This window comes from Muscardinus avellanarius, assembly GCF_963383645.1.
Source record: "Muscardinus avellanarius genome assembly, chromosome: 3".
Taxonomy (NCBI): domain Eukaryota; kingdom Metazoa; phylum Chordata; class Mammalia; order Rodentia; family Gliridae; genus Muscardinus; species Muscardinus avellanarius.
In genome coordinates this window covers 159,178,654-159,195,112 of record NC_137788.1, presented here as the reverse complement: position 1 = coordinate 159,195,112, position 16,459 = coordinate 159,178,654, and the positions used below count along the sequence as shown (strand labels likewise).

At 49.6% G+C, this 16,459-nt stretch overlaps 1 protein-coding gene across 1 annotated transcript; it reads left to right on the top strand.

Moving 5' to 3' along the window:
* Positions 1–12,019: 12,019 nt before the first annotated feature.
* On the top strand, positions 12,020–16,165 carry LYSMD4 (LysM domain containing 4; the record flags this gene model as incomplete). The annotated part of the gene is made up of 2 exons (XM_080693339.1): positions 12,020–12,360; positions 15,635–16,165. Exons 1-2 carry the CDS (start codon positions 12,052–12,054, stop codon positions 16,163–16,165), a joined length of 840 nt encoding a protein of 279 aa, XP_080549465.1. The 5' UTR covers positions 12,020–12,051.
* Positions 16,166–16,459: the final 294 nt, after the last annotated feature.

Here is a 16,459-nt window from a genome sequence, read left to right as displayed (position 1 = left end):
ACACTCCCAGACCACTATACATACACACACACACACACACACACACACACACACACACACACACATATTTTTAATTTGGAAACAGGGTCTCCTAAGCCAGCAAGGCTGGCTTCGAACCTGCGCGATCCTCCTGTCTTCGTCTCCCAAGCACAGGGATTACAAGCGTGTGCCACCACGCCCGGCTTTATTCTTTATTTTAAAACAGGGTCTTACTAAGTTCCAGAGGGCCTTACTAAGTAGCTGAGACTGGCCGTAAACCTGAGACCCTCAAGTACTGGGATTACAAGTGTGCACCACTGTGCCTGGCAAGACCCTGTTTTAAAATAAAATGTATAATAGGGTTAGGGGTGTAATTCAGATTGAACTTTAAATTTAATCCTGGGAGGAGGAGGAGGAGGAGGAGGAGGAGGAGGAAGAGGAGGAGGAGGAGGAAGAGGAGGAGGAGGTGAAGGAGGAGGTGAAGGAGGAGGAGGAGGAGGAGGAGGAGGAGGAGGAAGAGATAGGAGGGAGGAGGAAGAGATAGGAGGGAGGAGGCTTCTCCCTCCCCCCACGAGGACAGGGGGAGAAGGTGGCCCCCACAGCCCTGGCCCTCGCTGGACACAGAACCTTGGACTTGCGGTTGCAGAACCATAGCCTTGGACACCTGTTGCTCGGCCCCCACAGTGGCGGTGTGTCACGGCAGTCTGAGCTGACCAGCCTGCCGCAGTCACCTCTGACCACAGGGCACGCCCAGGGATGCTGGTGCACCAGCCACCTCCTGCGGGGGGGGGGGGAGCTTTCCACTGCTGGTTTAGCAGGGCTTCGGCTCCAGAATATGTTTTTGGAGTCAGGTTCCTGGCATCCCCCTGAGCCCCATGTCACAGCTGGTTCTGGGAGAGAGACTCCAGGTCTAGACTCTGCAGAGAGCTGTCAGAGGGTACAGGACACAGCGCCAGGCTCTCACATCAGAGACCTCAAACGCAGGAGAGCCGAGGCTGGAAGGACCCTCAGGAGTGTCCCTAAGTGCGGCAAGGGGACCTGCGTCTTTGCATCTCTGCTCTTACTCACTGGGAGCTGACTGCCCCGGGCAGGGCAGTCAACCGTGGGCTGGGCAGCTCCCAGGGCCAGGGAGGAAGCCCCCGCCCAGGAGGAAAGGGGTGTATGGAACAAGTCTTGGCAGGGTGGTGACCAGCCCCTGCTCTGTGGAGACTTCTCAACACCCGCTACAGTGAGGCCCCATAAAATGACTGAGGCAGAGAAACAGATTGTGGGATTGCTCCATGAGAAAAGCAAACCAGGAAAAAGCTATCCTTGAAAAGTGGGGGTGCCCCTCCACCCACAGCACACTCACGGCCTTCCGGGGGTTCCCTCTGACTCAGCACAGTGGCTGCCGCCTCCCCGCTGCCCCCCACCCTGCTCAGGCCTCTGCAGATGGGGCAGTCCTCTCTCACTCTGTGGAGACACGTTTTCACAAGGAGTCCACGTGCCTTCCCCTGCCATTCCTACCGTTCTTTGTCCGAATTCCACCCAATCAGAAAGGGCCTCCTGAACCTCTAGTCCAGTCTTCAGCTGGTGTAGTGTTACAGACTGGTGATCCCAATACTTGGGAAGTGGAGTCAGAGGCTGGCAGGTCTGAGGCCAGCCTCCGCAGCTTAGCGAGAAATTGCTTCATGATAAAAAAAAAAAAAATAGAAAGGGCTGGGAGTGTGGTTCAGAGGTAGAATGCTCCTGGATTCAATCTCCAGGGAAAGAAAGGAACGGAAAGGAAAGGAAAGGAAAGGAAAGGAGGAGAAAAAGGGGGAGGGAAGAAGGGAATGGGGTGGGAAGGAAGGAAGGGAGGGAAGAAGGGAGGGAAGGAGGGAAGGAGGGAGGGAGGGAGGGAGGGAGGGAGGGAGGGGGGTGGGTCAGTCCGTCACCCTGGACATAATACATTTACTTGCTTTTATTCCAGTGTTTTCTGAACAAATACTTCCCTCATTTCTTTATTGTAAATAGCAATCAACACCTTGCAAAACCTGCCTCTCTCTCCAAATTATGTTTTTATGAATCACTTGTTACCATCTGAACTGCGGCATGTTTTGCTCATTTGTTGGGTTTATTTATATTTTAAATTTTAATTGTACTTTGACATCCTAGCACACACTCTTGCCCCCTCTACCAGGTCCTCCCGCTCACCCCACAAGTCTTTGAGACTGCAGTTGGCAATCTTCTGTACGTTCATAACGTTATTTCTATGACTGCATTCTTCATAACTTCACCCCCTCCTTCCTTTCGTTATCACCCCGGTCCCTCCCTGTAGTCTCTGCTCACCTCTCGGATGTTACCCCTACTGCCAAATATCTCTCTAGCTTCCACATGTAAGAGAGAACATACACCGCAACCCGACTTCAATCAGCACTAGTGAGTAATAGTAATAAAAAAAACAGCTTGGTATTGCATAAAACAGAGACATAGACCAAAGGAATAGAAGACTCAGAAACAAAACATCTGTAACTGGTTGATCTTTGATAAGGGGGCCGAAGATGAATGCTGGAGAAAGGATGGCCTCCTCAACAAACGCTGTGGGGAGACCTGGCTGTCCATACACAGAACAACAGAATGAAACCCCAGCCTCTCACCCTGCACCATAGCCAACTGAAGATGCTTCACAGACCTACGAGTTAGACCAGAAATTTCAAAACTGCCTGAAGAGGGAATAGAAACAACACTCCAGCGTATAGGTACAGGTAGAAACTGCTTCAATATGACCCCAAAAGCTCAAAACATTAAAATAAGAATTAATGAATGGCATAACATTAAATTAAAAAAGCTTTGGTGTAACAGAGAGCCTATTTACTACCTATGCATTAGGAAAAGGTCTGATACCTAGACTATACAAAGAGTTTAAAAAGCTTAACACCAAAGAATCCCAAATGACTCAATTAAAGTACTGTCCCCTGCCTAGAAAGCTCCAGTCACGTGCTGGAACACAGTGTCAATGGGTAAGGTGGGGCCAGGCCCATTAGCTTTGAGAATGTTAGGGTGTGGGTCACTGGGTAGAAGTTAAAAGAATTCTCTCTACCTTGGCATTGCGAAAATGGTCAGAATCAAAACAGAGTCACTTGTGTTAAACCCCAACAATGATAACTAAACACAGCTGGGCAGTCACATACAGCTCATACATGTTTGTCTGGCTTAAGAGCCACCCTAACACCTCTGCCAGCGCCCCACCTAGATGGAAGGCCGCTGCACTCTTACGCAAAGAATATTTGCAAGACATCTGCTCAGCAACCATCTGTTCAGCTCCAGACTGACGCCACCCTTGTTACTGATCCTTGCAGCCAAGAATTATTGTCTCAAAACAACTTATATAATCCTCCTTGTTTTGCCTTTAAAACTTCCTCTACCTTGATCTCCTTGAATATGAACCTAGATTGTGTCTCAGTCAGTATTCTCTCTGCTGTGACCCAAAATACCTGACCACCGCAACAAAGAGGAAGAAGATTCATTTGCTCACAGTTCTGGAGATTTCAGAGGGTTCCGTCCATGGTAGGCCAGGTTATATCTGTGGATTTCAGGGCATCTCAGCAGAAAGCAGAGAGTGTGCACAAGGGCTCTGTTGTCAAATCACCCAAGCCAGAGCACTGAGAGAGCTCATGAAAGGGGGGGTCCATGGACATATGCATAGTCCCCAAAGCCACACCTCCTCCAGTCATACCCCACCTGCCTGGAGTTACCATGGAATAATTCATCACAATGGATTTACCCACTGATGAGATTAGAAACCCACAATTCAATTATATTACCTCTGGACATCAATACATGAGCTCTTCAAGGGATATTCTAGACCTAACCATTACAACACTGCTCCCAGATAAGCTTGTTATTCTTGGGAATCTCTCTATGCTGTTATGTAGGCTGGCTGCGTTAAAAATCAAAATCAGCCGGGCATGGTGGTGCACATTTGTAATACCTGCACTTGGGAGGCTGCGACAGGAGGATTGCACAGGTTTGAAGCCAGCCTCAGCTACTTAGTGAGGCTCTCAGCAACTTCGTGAGACCCTGTTTCCAAATAAAATATAAAAAATGGGTCTGAGAGTATAGGCCAGAGGTAGAAAGCTCCTGGGTTCTACCCCCAGTACCACCAAAAAAAAAAAAAAAATCTAAATCAAGCTCCCTCCCCTGGGGCAAGCATGCAGAAACTTATTCCTTCGGCTTCAGTCACTCCTGACAACAACACATCACTTCTCTACTTGGATGTGAACAGGAAACCTTGTGACCTGAAAGAACGGAGCAGAACCGTCAAGGCTGATGCAGACACCCACTGGTTCTCCTGGCTCAGTGGTCGGAGGCACAGTTCAGTCCAGCGTCAGCCCCTGGGTACCAACCAGGCAGCACCATCTGTGAAAGCCACATGGTCTTCCTCCCTCCCTCCTCCTCCCTTTGCCCTGCCATCCTTCCTCCCCTTTAATGTCTTAAAATTCCATTTTTATCAAAGGCATCCAAGCATCTGTTTTACCATCAAATAGTTCTGCAAGACTCTTAAAAAACAACAGGGATGGTCGGCCCTTTCATTGTCCTCTCCCCGGGGACCAGCCCATGGAGCTCTTCCATCTAATTCCTCTGCTATCTGCCTTTCTGTCTCTCAGTAACCGCCTCCCTGGCTGTGTTTCCACGCCAGGTCTTACCTGCGGACCTCTCAGAGCAGGAGGGGGGCTTTGCTTTCTCATCCCGAGCATTAGTTTGCTACGGTTGCCATAACAGATTTTAGTCCTGGGCCACATGGCAATGTTTCGTCAACAAGGGACAATACTTGACAGTCCCATAGGTTATATCCCCTAGTGATCAGGTCAAGATGGCCACAGGCTTCGTTGCTCCTGAAGGCTGAGGGAGGATGTGCTTTGGGCCTGTCTCCTGGGCTTGTAGATGGCTGTCTTTTTACGTTACATGTCTTCCTTCTGTATGTGTCTCTGTCTAAATCTCTCTCTTTATATTTATTTAACTACTTATTTATTTTGGTACTGGGGATTAAACTTCGGAGAATTCTGCCTCCAAGTTATACCCCAACCCTTTGTGTTTTTACTTACTTGAAATAGGATTTTGCTAAGTTCCCAAGGGTCTCACTAAGATGCTGAGGGTGGCCTCAAACCTGCCATCCTCCCATCTCAGGTCCCCAGGCACTGGGATTGCAGGTGTGTGTGCCACCACAGCCAGGTTAAAGCTCTCTGTTTTTATAAGACATGAACAATACTAAGTTAGAACCCAACCCACTGATCTCATTTTAACTTGGTTACTTCTGTAATGACCATATTCCCAAAGACAGGTCACAGGTCACATTCTGAGGTCTGGGGTTAGGACTCTATTGTGGCCAAGTACAACAGGGGTGTGTGTGTGTGTGTGTGTGTGTGTGTGTGTGTGTGTGTGTGTGTTTCTTATCTCCCCCCCTCTGACCTTTTGTTCCCTGTCTCTGCTTCTCCCTATCATGCCCTAAGGATCCACAGCCCCGGCTCCTGCTTGGCAGCCCCCTAATTTCTTACCTTCTCTCTTCTATATTCTATCTCTGATTTTTACCTTGCTTTCTGAAAGATATCTTTAAGCTCGTCAGCGTTTTCAGTCTCTGCTATTATACTGTTTACTTCCAAGAGCTCTCGCCTGCTCTGTATTCTCCCTGCTCTGTTTCGTGGAGTTAAGTTTGTGTCTTCTCTTTCCCTTCCCCCTGCAGGAGCCATTTCACTGAAGTTGTTGTTGTGTTGTGTGTGTGCTGATCATTAGTATTTGTGTCGGATGCTTTCTTCAAAGGTATGCCCGCTCTTGCTTAAGAATAAAAGCCAGAAGCCCCCTCGGATGACTCAAGAACACACTGTAAACATTCATTTTCAGTGTTGGGCCGGTTTCTCCGTCTTCACATCATGATAATTCTTTGTTGGGTGGATGGGGGGTGCCCTGTGCAATGAAGGATGCTTAGAAGATCCTTAAATACCAAGAGTATGTGTATATGTGTGTGCGCGCGTGTTCATGCGTGTGCGCGCACGCGCGCGCGCGCACACACACACACACACACACACACACACTTCAGTCTGTGCCTTCAGACATTCCCAGGGGTCTGCTAGGATTCAGAATTCACCCCAGTTCAGGAGAATATTATGCTAAGTGCGATCAGTCAGGCTCAGAAAATCAGGGGCCATGTGTTTTCTCTCAGATGTAGAAGCTAGAGAGAAAACAAAAAGAAAAGAGAGCTCAAGATAAAGGGACCTGTGAAGTAATTGGAGGGGATGGAGAAGGAGGAAGGGAGGGAGGGAGGGGGAGAGGCAGGGAAAGGGGACTTAGGGAAGAAAACAGACCAATGCTATGTGATATATGAACATATCACTGTGAATCTGTCACATACAGAAGGGAGAGGAGAGAGGGAGGTGGGGAGGGGAGCAGAGCGCGGCACTGTGAGCAGCGTGGATGTATCACGGCCACTGTACCAATAAGAGAGTTGGAAACATCACCCCAGTTAGGAAGCACTGCTGGGGCTGGGGAGGGCTCGGCAGAGTGCTTGCCTAGCAAGTATGAGAGATTGATCCCCAGTACTGGTGGGGGAGAGAAGAGAGAAGAGAGAAGATCTGAGACCGCCCCCTGACAGAGTCAGGACTGTCCCCACCCTGTGCATCAGGGTGGGATCTGTGCTGGCTCAGGCCTGGGCATAGGGTGGTGATGGCCATAAAGAAGAAAGCCAGAGGCAAGCCCTTGACGTGGCCAGGATCATACTAACCTGAGCACCAGTTCCTGTGCTTAAGATTGTTCCAGAAACTGGGAAGTGATCCCCTATGTGACATTTTAAAACATCCGTGCATTGAATACATTGGGAGTTCACCCTCAGTTGTTAGCAAGGGGAAGCCAAAACCAAAAGGTGATTATTTTCCCCTGGCCCTCACCTTCCCAACCATGTAACGCATAGCTGGAAGCCCAGCCCTGCCGAGTTCTCATATATGAAGTGCACGGAAGGCTCAGCTACTTGGCATCTCTAAGCACAGCCTAGAAAACATCAACCAGGCTTCCAAAGGTTTCCCAAACAGGGACTCCAGCCAAATATGGGTCATCAGCGGTCTCCCACGTTCCTGTCGTAGGACGAGACTGGAGTCCTTAGGGTGTGGTGAGGACGAAACTGGAGTCCTTAGGGTGTGGGGAGCCTGGGGCCGCCTGGCCCAGGGACCAGGCTGGGAGTGTCCACCTCCTCCCCATCATTAACCATGACTTGCCATTCTGCTCAACAGCACATCTCCATGAAAACTTAAATGTGATCGTGAATGGTACATTTTATGACATGTAAACTAGATTTCCATCCATAGAGATGTTCTTTTTCTAAAAAAATGCAAATAGAGTAATTTTTTTTTGTGGTACTGGGGTTCCTGGAAACCCTTTTCCTCTGGGTTACACTCCCAGACCTATTTTTATACTTTTTAAAATTTGGAAACAGGGTCTCTCAAGCCAGCATGGCTGGCTTCGAACCTGCGCCATCCTCCTGTCTCTGCCTCCCAAGCACGGGGATTAAAAGCGTGCACCACCACGCCCGGCACAAACGGAGTAATATATAAATTACACTATAGTCACACTGATTGAGGAGATAATTTTCTATTTCAGAGACAGCTGTAGCCCCTAAAATATAAACCCAGGGTCTCCAGTGTCCAGATGATGGGGAAGGTCCCTGTGCTGGTTCCCAGGAGGCCACTCTTCACGAGCACCTGGACCAGGAACCTTGTCACCGGGTCTCTGGGGAGAGTCCAAGCTCTGCATTACCTGGTGATTTCAGTGTCTGTCACCACGCCTCACATGTCCTGAAAACAGGTGCCATGCTGACCAGCAAGGCTTTGCTCCTGCGAGGAACTAAGGGGAGCTATTAGGATGCATCTATAAAACCTTTCAACAAGTGGATATGGTGCTGCACACCTGCAATCTCAGGACTTGGGAGGCTGAGACAGAAAGATCACAGGTTCGAGGCCAGCCTCAGCAACTTAACAAGATTCTTTCTGTTCTAAAAGTATATATAAAAAATAAAAAGGGCTTGGGGTACAGCTTGGAGGTAGAATGCCTCTGGATTCAATCCCCAGGACCCAACAACAACAAAAAACAAAACCAAACCAAACAAACACAAAACTCCTCTAAACACTCTATGGCATACACAAGGGAACGGGAAGTGGGATTCTGGGAATTAACAAAGGGGGCTGAGCTCCCCACAAGCTGGACAGAACAGCTCCAGGTTCTAAGCAGAAGTGGAGGGGTTGCAGGAAGAAGTCATCCCGGCATGGCCCCAGAGGTACCCAAGGGCATCTGGGGTGTGGGCAGGGCTCTGCACTTCCCATGTGGAATGCACTGGGTCTGGAAGACAGTGGCCCCAGCTGACATCCCTGTCCAACAGGCTCCTGTTCCCAGGCACCTCCCCACGCTCCAGCCAAATATGGGTCGCCCTGGGGGCAACTGGGTCTTAAAATGAAGCTGCAGACAAACAGAGGAACTCACCTGACAACGTCCCCCAATCACCGCAGAACTAGGCCTGGAAGAGCCCCACAGACCAGCTCCAGCCACCTGAGCAGGGCAGGTCTCCCTGGGTCCCGGCTCTACGAGAGCTCAGCACCTTGATTCTCCTGAGCTGGGGGCTGGAAGTCCAAGGCCTGGGGGCGGGCATGGTCGGGCTGGTCGGGCTCCATGCGGCCCTCTTCCGGGTTGTGTGCTCACAGGTGAAAGGCATTGGGAGAGCCTGGCTCACCTTCCAAGGCTCACCTTGGGGATTTAGGATTTCAACACATGAAGTGTGTGTGTGTGTGTGTGTGTGTGTGTGTGTGTGTGTGTGTGTCTGTCTGTCTGTCTGTCTGTCTGTCTGTCTGTCTTACAAGGGATGGTACCCAGGGGCCTTCTACCTCTGAGCTATACTGTCAGCCCTGTTTTCTGAAACAGGGTCTTACTAAATTGCAGAGGGCCTCACTAAGTAGCTGAGGCTGTCCTCAAACCGAGATCCTCCTGTCTCAGCCTCCCAAATTCTGGGATTACAAGCATGTGCCACCATGCCTGGCCTTATTTTTTTATTTTGAAACAGGGTCTCATTAAGTTGCTAAGTTCCTGAGGCTGGCCACAAACCTGCAGTCCTCCTGCCTCAGTCAACCAAGTACTGGGATTACAAGTGTGTGTCACTATTCCAAGCTTCAACACATGAATTTGAAGGGGACATGACATTTGGTCCATTGCAGGCAGAAATGTTATTATTTACATATTTTTATTTTCTAATGATACTGGGGATTGAACCCAGGGGTGTTCTGCCTCTGAGATACAACCCTACTTCTTTTCATTTTATATTTTGAAAGCATCTTGCTAAATTCCCACACACCAGCCTTGAACCTGGGATCCTCAAGTCTCAACCCCTGAGCATGGGGCCCCAGTGATGTGGCTGTCCTGGGCACATGACCCTGGCACACCTCACTAGACAGGTCAGTTTACTCCTGCCCTCAAAAACCTGAGAAACTGTGTCTCAAGCCAGCAGAGGCAAAGGCTGGGGAGAAGACTGAGTGTTTCTGGGGAACTGTTGACCAGTGAGCATGCCTCCTGGTTGGGCCAGGGCAGCTGGGAAAGCAGGAATGACCCTGTTCCTTCCTGCAGAAGCGTTCATGGCTGTGGCGGGGGCAATGGAGCCTCTGGTGTCTGGGTTGTATTCTGTCTCCTGTACCCCATTAGTCATGGCATCTTGGGCCAATAACTTAATCTCTGTGCCCAAGTATGTGACTTGGGAATTTTTTTTTCAGCTGCTACTAATAGAGATCCTAACAAAGGCATTTTTTAAAATCGTGTGCATGCCTTCAATCTTTCTGCCCTGCTATTCTCAGAGAATGGATTCCATCTCCAGTATTGCCTCATAGTCTGTAATGACTGTGGGTGTTCTAGCCAGCACATCGTGTGTGTGTGTGTGTGTGTGTGTGTGTGTGTGTGTGTGTGTGTGTGTGTGTAGCACTGGGGATTGAACCCAGGGCATTCTACTCCAAGCTACATTTTCAGTTCTATTTTACTTTTTATTTTGAAACAGGGTCTCACTAAGTGACTGAGGACCGTCCTAAATCGCTGAGGCTAGCCAGCAACCTGCGATCCTCCTGTCTCAGCCTCTCGTGTAGTGGAATTGCAGGCGCGTGCCACCATGGGAGCGAGCTTTTCCAGAAGTTCCCCTTTCAAAGGTTTTCTCAGAAATCCCGCCCAACCATTGCCCTCGACCATCTCATTGTCTGCAATAAGACCCAAGCTGCTAGGAAACGGCACCCCCTATGCCCGGCATGCTAGAAAATGGCCAATGGCCCATTGCCAACAACCCCCTTTCTCACATGACTTAAATAAGACTCAGATGAACCGCCACTTTGTTCACCCGTTATAGGGCTAAACACAGGCCCTCCAATTTTTTTGTTGTTCTTGGGAGGTGGTTGTTGCATATCCTCCTCCACCCTCAGATTCTTGTTTGCTTTTTATTTTGGATTCCTTTTTTGAGTGGAAGTCTTAGGATCGCAGATCCGGAGACAGGAAGACCGCCTGCCCACCAAGCGGAGCCAGAGGGGCACTTATTCCCCTGTACAACTCGGGAGGGGATACCCACTCTGCCGAGGATACAAGCAGGCGGCTCGAAGGCTTCTTCTACTGGCAAGAAAGCTGCGGCTCAGGGAGAGGGAGAGAGGAGGTAAAGCCTGGGGTCGAGCCTTGGCAGGCCGGGGACGCAGCGAAGGTCAGGTCCGGAGCTGTAGCCCCGCCCACGACCACGCCCATGCCCCGCCCCGCCCCGCCCCTGGCTGAGCTCAGCAGCTATAGAGCTCGGGCCACTCTCCGCCCTCCGCTTCTCTCATTGGCTCCCTCGCCGGCCCCGCCCCCGGAAGATCTGGTTCTCGCAGCCAATGGGCGCGGCGGCGGCGGCGGCGGCGCTGGGAGCCGAGTCCCCGGGCCTGCGGGGTCGCCGCGGTGTCGAGCGCTGTCCTGAGGCTCGTGGTGGCGCCGCAGCCGAGCCCCCCCCCCCCCACCGGCGGCCGGAGGGGCGGTGACCGCGACTGGCGAGGGCCGGCCCCGGTCGCGGGAGCCGGAGGTCAGAGGTTGGAGGATCCGCCTGTGTAGGGTGTTGGGCGCCGCCCGAGTGGGGCAGGGGCCGGCGCGCCGGGCTCGCTGTGTCACCTCCTGCGTAGAGACCCCCGCCTCCCACGGAAGGGGCCCCGGGGCCAAGGGCCTGAGAGCGGCCGAGCCCCCTCGCAGCCCCCTCGCCTGGCTGGGAAGGCCAGGCCCCGGCCTCCGCAGCCTCCCTCCTCCCGGCGCCCCACGGAGTCGCTCTGGGCGCAGGCCGTCCCGGATCGGGCACATCCCTGTGACTCCAGGGACGCGTGCCATTCTTTTTGAGGCCTGCAAAACCCCATGTTTACGATTTCTGGAATTTCATTTGAACCAGTTGAAGCTTATTTGGCATTTGGTCGAAGGTGGACATCTGAACAGAAGTGGGGTGTCATGAAGGCAAAGGGACCTGTGAGAAACGGGACGGGTGTCGCAGATGGACAGGCACTTTCCCCCTCATCTGTCTTGCATATTAGATACAGTCAACGAGTATCAGAATAGGAGCGTTTCGGTCTCCTAGTTCTCCGAAGTCCTTGGTGTTGATCTCAGTGAAGCTATCGTGGAATGTGTGAAGTGTTGAGTAGGAATATTTTGTGCGAAGGTTCTGAGTGTAAGATTGTCAGTGCAGAGAAACTGAGAATTTTCCTTCCCTGCTATTTCAGAGATTTTAGCCACTTTTTTTTTATGACGTTGAGACCAAAAGTAGAAGTGGTTTCTTTGTTTTTGAGGGTTTGGGGGAGACAGAGCTATGGATGAGGAATAAGGGGGGAAGAGTGGGGAATTTTTCGGTTTCTGCACAAAAGGTAATCCCTTCCATCTTAGCCACCATAAGGACATTCTTGTTTGTACTGAGGGCATTTGTTGAGTAGTCACAATACTTGGAGAAGGGAAAAATTGCCAACCAGGTACTTCTCCTATGGAAGCCAGGGAGGAAGGGCCAGACCTTGTGTATGGAATTAACCCTGGGATTCTTGGTTTTCAGTTAAGAAAATGAGGCAAAAGGAGGTGCTGACCAAGACCTTCCAAGGCCCAGCTGTTGTCTGCAGGACTCCCAGCAGCCACGTTTATGTGTTCAAGAATGGCGAGAAGGACTCGGGGGACTCCTCTGAAGAAGAGGCACAGCCGGCCGTTCTGCGGCCCCGGGGCAGGAAGAGTGATGCTCACCACCCGTGCCTGCCGGGAGCAGGAGCAAGAGCAGGAGCAGGAGCAGGAGCAGGAGTGGGCGGTGTGGTGCTGCTGCAGAGAGAGCTGGCCCGGGAGGACAGCCTCAACAAGCTGGCTCTTCAGTATGGATGCAAAGTAAGACCCCACGTGCTCTGTCCCCACCCCAAGTTTAGAGGCGCTCACTGCAAGGGAGGCCCCTCCTTGCCCTTCCTGACCCCTAGTCGGTGGCCAGAGGCCTGTTGCAGCAGCAGAGGACTCCCTGTTTGGCCAGTTAGAAGGCAGGCGGCAATGCCTTTAGTTTTGAACCTGGGCTTGGAGTGAAGTTTCTGGGAACTTCAGGTCATAGTACCTTTGTCTCTCTGTAGAGTACTTCTACTACCCTGTCTTTGTACAGTAAAATTTGGAGACTTTCCCCAGCCCCTGGGGGGGGGGGCCTTTTACTTAAGACCTTAGGGGGCTGGAGTGCCAGACAGAATTTGCCCAAGATTTCTTTGGCATGCTTGCATTTCTTGCCACCTTCAGTTTTCTGACTTTTCTTGCTGGTAGCTGATTCGAGTGGTAAAGTTTTCCCTGTTCTCTTTTAGAACTGCATGATCTAGCCTCTGTGCTGTGTATCTGTGTAACCCTGTTTTCTCTTTAATTATGTCTTTAGCATTCAGAGTGATTAACAATGGCAAAGTAAGTAGGAAAGTCTTTCTAGAATTGCTGCATTTTCTCCTGGGTTGAAAATATTTGCTTCATTTTACTAGCACTGTGCTATAAATTTCTATGGTCAACTCTAAGGCTATATAGGCTACTTAGTAATTAAAACAAACAAACAACTTTTTTCCCTTAAAGTGTCTGTCATTTATTTGACAAGGTCCAAATGGCTAAAAATCCTATGTGGTATTTGTTTTTTTCATAAGGAACTTCAGGCTGGACTCTAGGTGTATATAATTTAATTTGTGCTAACAGTTATATTTGACTCTTGATTCAGTTCCTGTATGCATAAAATATATGATTTATGGAACATGGACTGAAAATTTAATCCTATGCTAAAAAAGATGGAGTAAGCCTGTTGGAATGGTCATATCCAATAAAACCATAAAGAATACTATTATTATTTTTGGTTCTGGAGATGGAACCCAGGGGCATTCTACCTCTAAGGTACACCCTCAACCCTATTTTTTATTCTTTCTTTTGAAACGGGTTCTCACCGAGTTGTAAAGGGCCTCACTAAGTAGCTGAGGCTGCCTGCAAACCGGGATCCTCCTGTCTCAGCCTCCCCAGTGCTGGGATGACGAGCGTGCGCCCACGCCCGGCTCATAGAGAATGTTATAACACCTCCAGTAACTGGTCACTTTTCCTACTTGAGTGAATAAATGTGCTCTTTATTAGCAACAAAGACCAAAGGAGCCAGGCGTGGTGGGAACGCTTGTCATCCCCGCGCTTGGGAGGCAGAGACAGGAGAATCATGCAGGTTCGAAGCCAGCCTTACTGGCTTAAGAGACCTTGTTTCCAAATTAAAAAAAAAAAATAGATAAAATAGGTGTCTGGGAGTGTAGCCTGGAGGTAGAAGGGTTTCCAGGAACCCCAGGACCACCAAAAAAAAAGACCAAAAGATCCCAGGGATTGTCTACAGTCATTAGTTTCTGAATACTATAAAAATGTTTCCCATTGCAATTCAGTGAAATGATAAAAGCAGTTGCTAAATAATTATAATAATTGACATGATTGATTTGAATGAGCCACTATCCAAAGGTCTAGTTTAAGCAGACTCATCATCAAGAGTCCATTTCTAATGCTTTTGAAATTTTTCAAACATTACTTTTTTTGTTTTTTGCAGTACTGGGGATGGAACCCAGGGGCATTCCACGTCTGAGCTACACACCTAGAACTATTTTTTATTCTTTATTTTTATTTATTTTTATTTTTTACTTTTTGGTGGTACTAGGAGTGGAACCCAGGGGCTTTCTACCTCCAGGCTATTTTATTTGGAAACAGGGTCTCACTAAGTTGCTGAGAGCCTCACTAAGTAGCTGAGGCTGGCTTCGAACCTGTGAAATCCTCCTATCTCAGCCTCCCAAGCACGGGGATTACAAGTGTGCGCCACCACGCCCAGCATATTCTTTATTTTTAAACAGGGTCTCACTAAGTTGCAAAGGCTCTCACTAAGTAGCTGAGGCTGGCCGCAAACTGCAGTCCTCCTTTCTCAGCCTCCCAAATCTTGGGATTAAAAGCACGCACCACCATGCCCGGCAGTTTTTTTTTTTTTTTTTTTAACTTACATTTTACGAGGTTTGCTTACCAAGGAGCTTGTCATGAACTTTGTGTTACTTGGTAAAACTTATAGCCATGTTCCTTCTGCCTAAGTTTGGAATAGAAAAATCTAAGTCTGTAATTTCCAACTTGATAGATGATTTCCTAAATGTTTCTAATGAAAAGAAGGGCTGCGATCTCTTAAAAGTGAATTAACTAAAGATTGCTCTTATTTTAAAAACAAGTTTCTATGCACTGTAGTGCTTCTGGGAAAGAAAGCCTGGCAAAGACTTGCGGGCACGTCTGTTAGAGGGTCTTGCAGGTAAACCAGATCCTGTGTGTGTCTGTAAGCTGCCAGAGGTTAGGGGCTGATGAAGCTTATGTCCGGCAGCAATTTAATTAGGTTATAGTGTGACAGGGGAGTCAGGCAGGTGGGGCACTGTTGACTCAAAAGTTAAAAGACATACAAAGGGCCACAGCGGTCCTTTTAGCGTCCCATTTATATTTTACCTAAAAGCATGCATGTCATCACAGTCACCTTTTTCTTTTTTTGTGGGTCAGGGGCATTCAACCTCTGAGCTACAGCCCCTTCCCTATTTGTTTATTCTTTATTTTGAAATCGGGTCTCACTGAGTTGCAGAGGGCCTCACTAAGTAGCTGAGGCTGTCCCAGAACTTTGATCCTCTGGTCTCAGCCTCCCGAATCACAGTCACCTTTAAATAGTCTCACAAACTAATTTTTTTTTCATTTTTTTTTTATTGGTGCATTATATTCATACAACTTATTGGGGTAAAAATCTTGTGTGTACAAACATGTACTCATCGCTGATTTAACCCCTACCCAATTCCCACCCCATTCCCTCCCCGTCCCTCCCTCCCTTGCTTGGCTTAGTGATTGACTTCGATATGCCAAACTAATTTTAAATTGTTCAGACTCGTGAATCTCTAGGAACTTTGATTACTAAACTATTCAAGAAGGCTGAACAAAGGCCAAGAAAACAAGAGCTTCTCTGCTTACGCTAGTTCAGGGCATCGGTGCGGTTTCCAGCCTTCCTCAGCTGCTTAGTGGGGTGGACTTGGCTCGTCACCCAGAGGGGTGAAGGTCACTGGTTGGGTATTAGTTTTGGGGAGCTTCACATATTTTACAGTGTCTGTCTTCCTGGCATCCGTAGGTGGCAGATATCAAGAAAGTCAACAACTTCATCAGAGAACAAGATTTATATGCTTTGAAATCTATTAAGATTCCAGTGAAAAACCATGGGGTCCTAACAGAGACCCACAAGGAACTAAAACCCCTCCTGGGCCCGTCCACGGAGACCAGAGTGACCGTCGTGGAAGTGCCAGATGGAGACGGAGCCGCTGAGGATGCCGAGGCCCCAGCCAGCCAGCTCACGGATTTCTTTAAGGGGATTGACCAGAACATCGAGCGTGCTGTGCAGTCCGAGATCTTCCTGCATGAGGACTGCTGCAGAGAGACCTCGGCTCCGCTGCTGCTCCCGGCCCCTCCGAAGGCGCAGGCGGATGGTGCGGACTGTGGGATTCGGTGGTGGAATGCCGTTTTCATCATGCTGCTGATTGGGATTGTGTTACCGGTGTTTTATCTGGTCTATTTTAAGATACAAGCGACAGGGGAGACCCCTGAGAACTTGAACGCTACCGCTGTCCGCAATGGCTCAGCGGCGCTGAGCGTGGTTCCAGGGTAAGTGCTCGAATAGCAACATCCACTGTCATCTGTTCAGATGGCCACTTCAGCCAGACCCCCCGGCTGGGAACTGAGCTGTCTGCGGGTTTTGGGGAATCGGCCCAGCGTCCGCAGCCGGCTCTGGAAGTGTGTATGCTGTCACTCACCCGACCCGAGGGGCGCTGCATTGGGTTTCCTGGGATGTTGGGACACGTTTCAGAAGTCACCGAAGTGTCCTCTATTGACCTGACCCTGGGAATGGTGTCACCTAATCCAGGGCTGCAGGACCCCCATACACCGCCATCTTTGGTCTCCT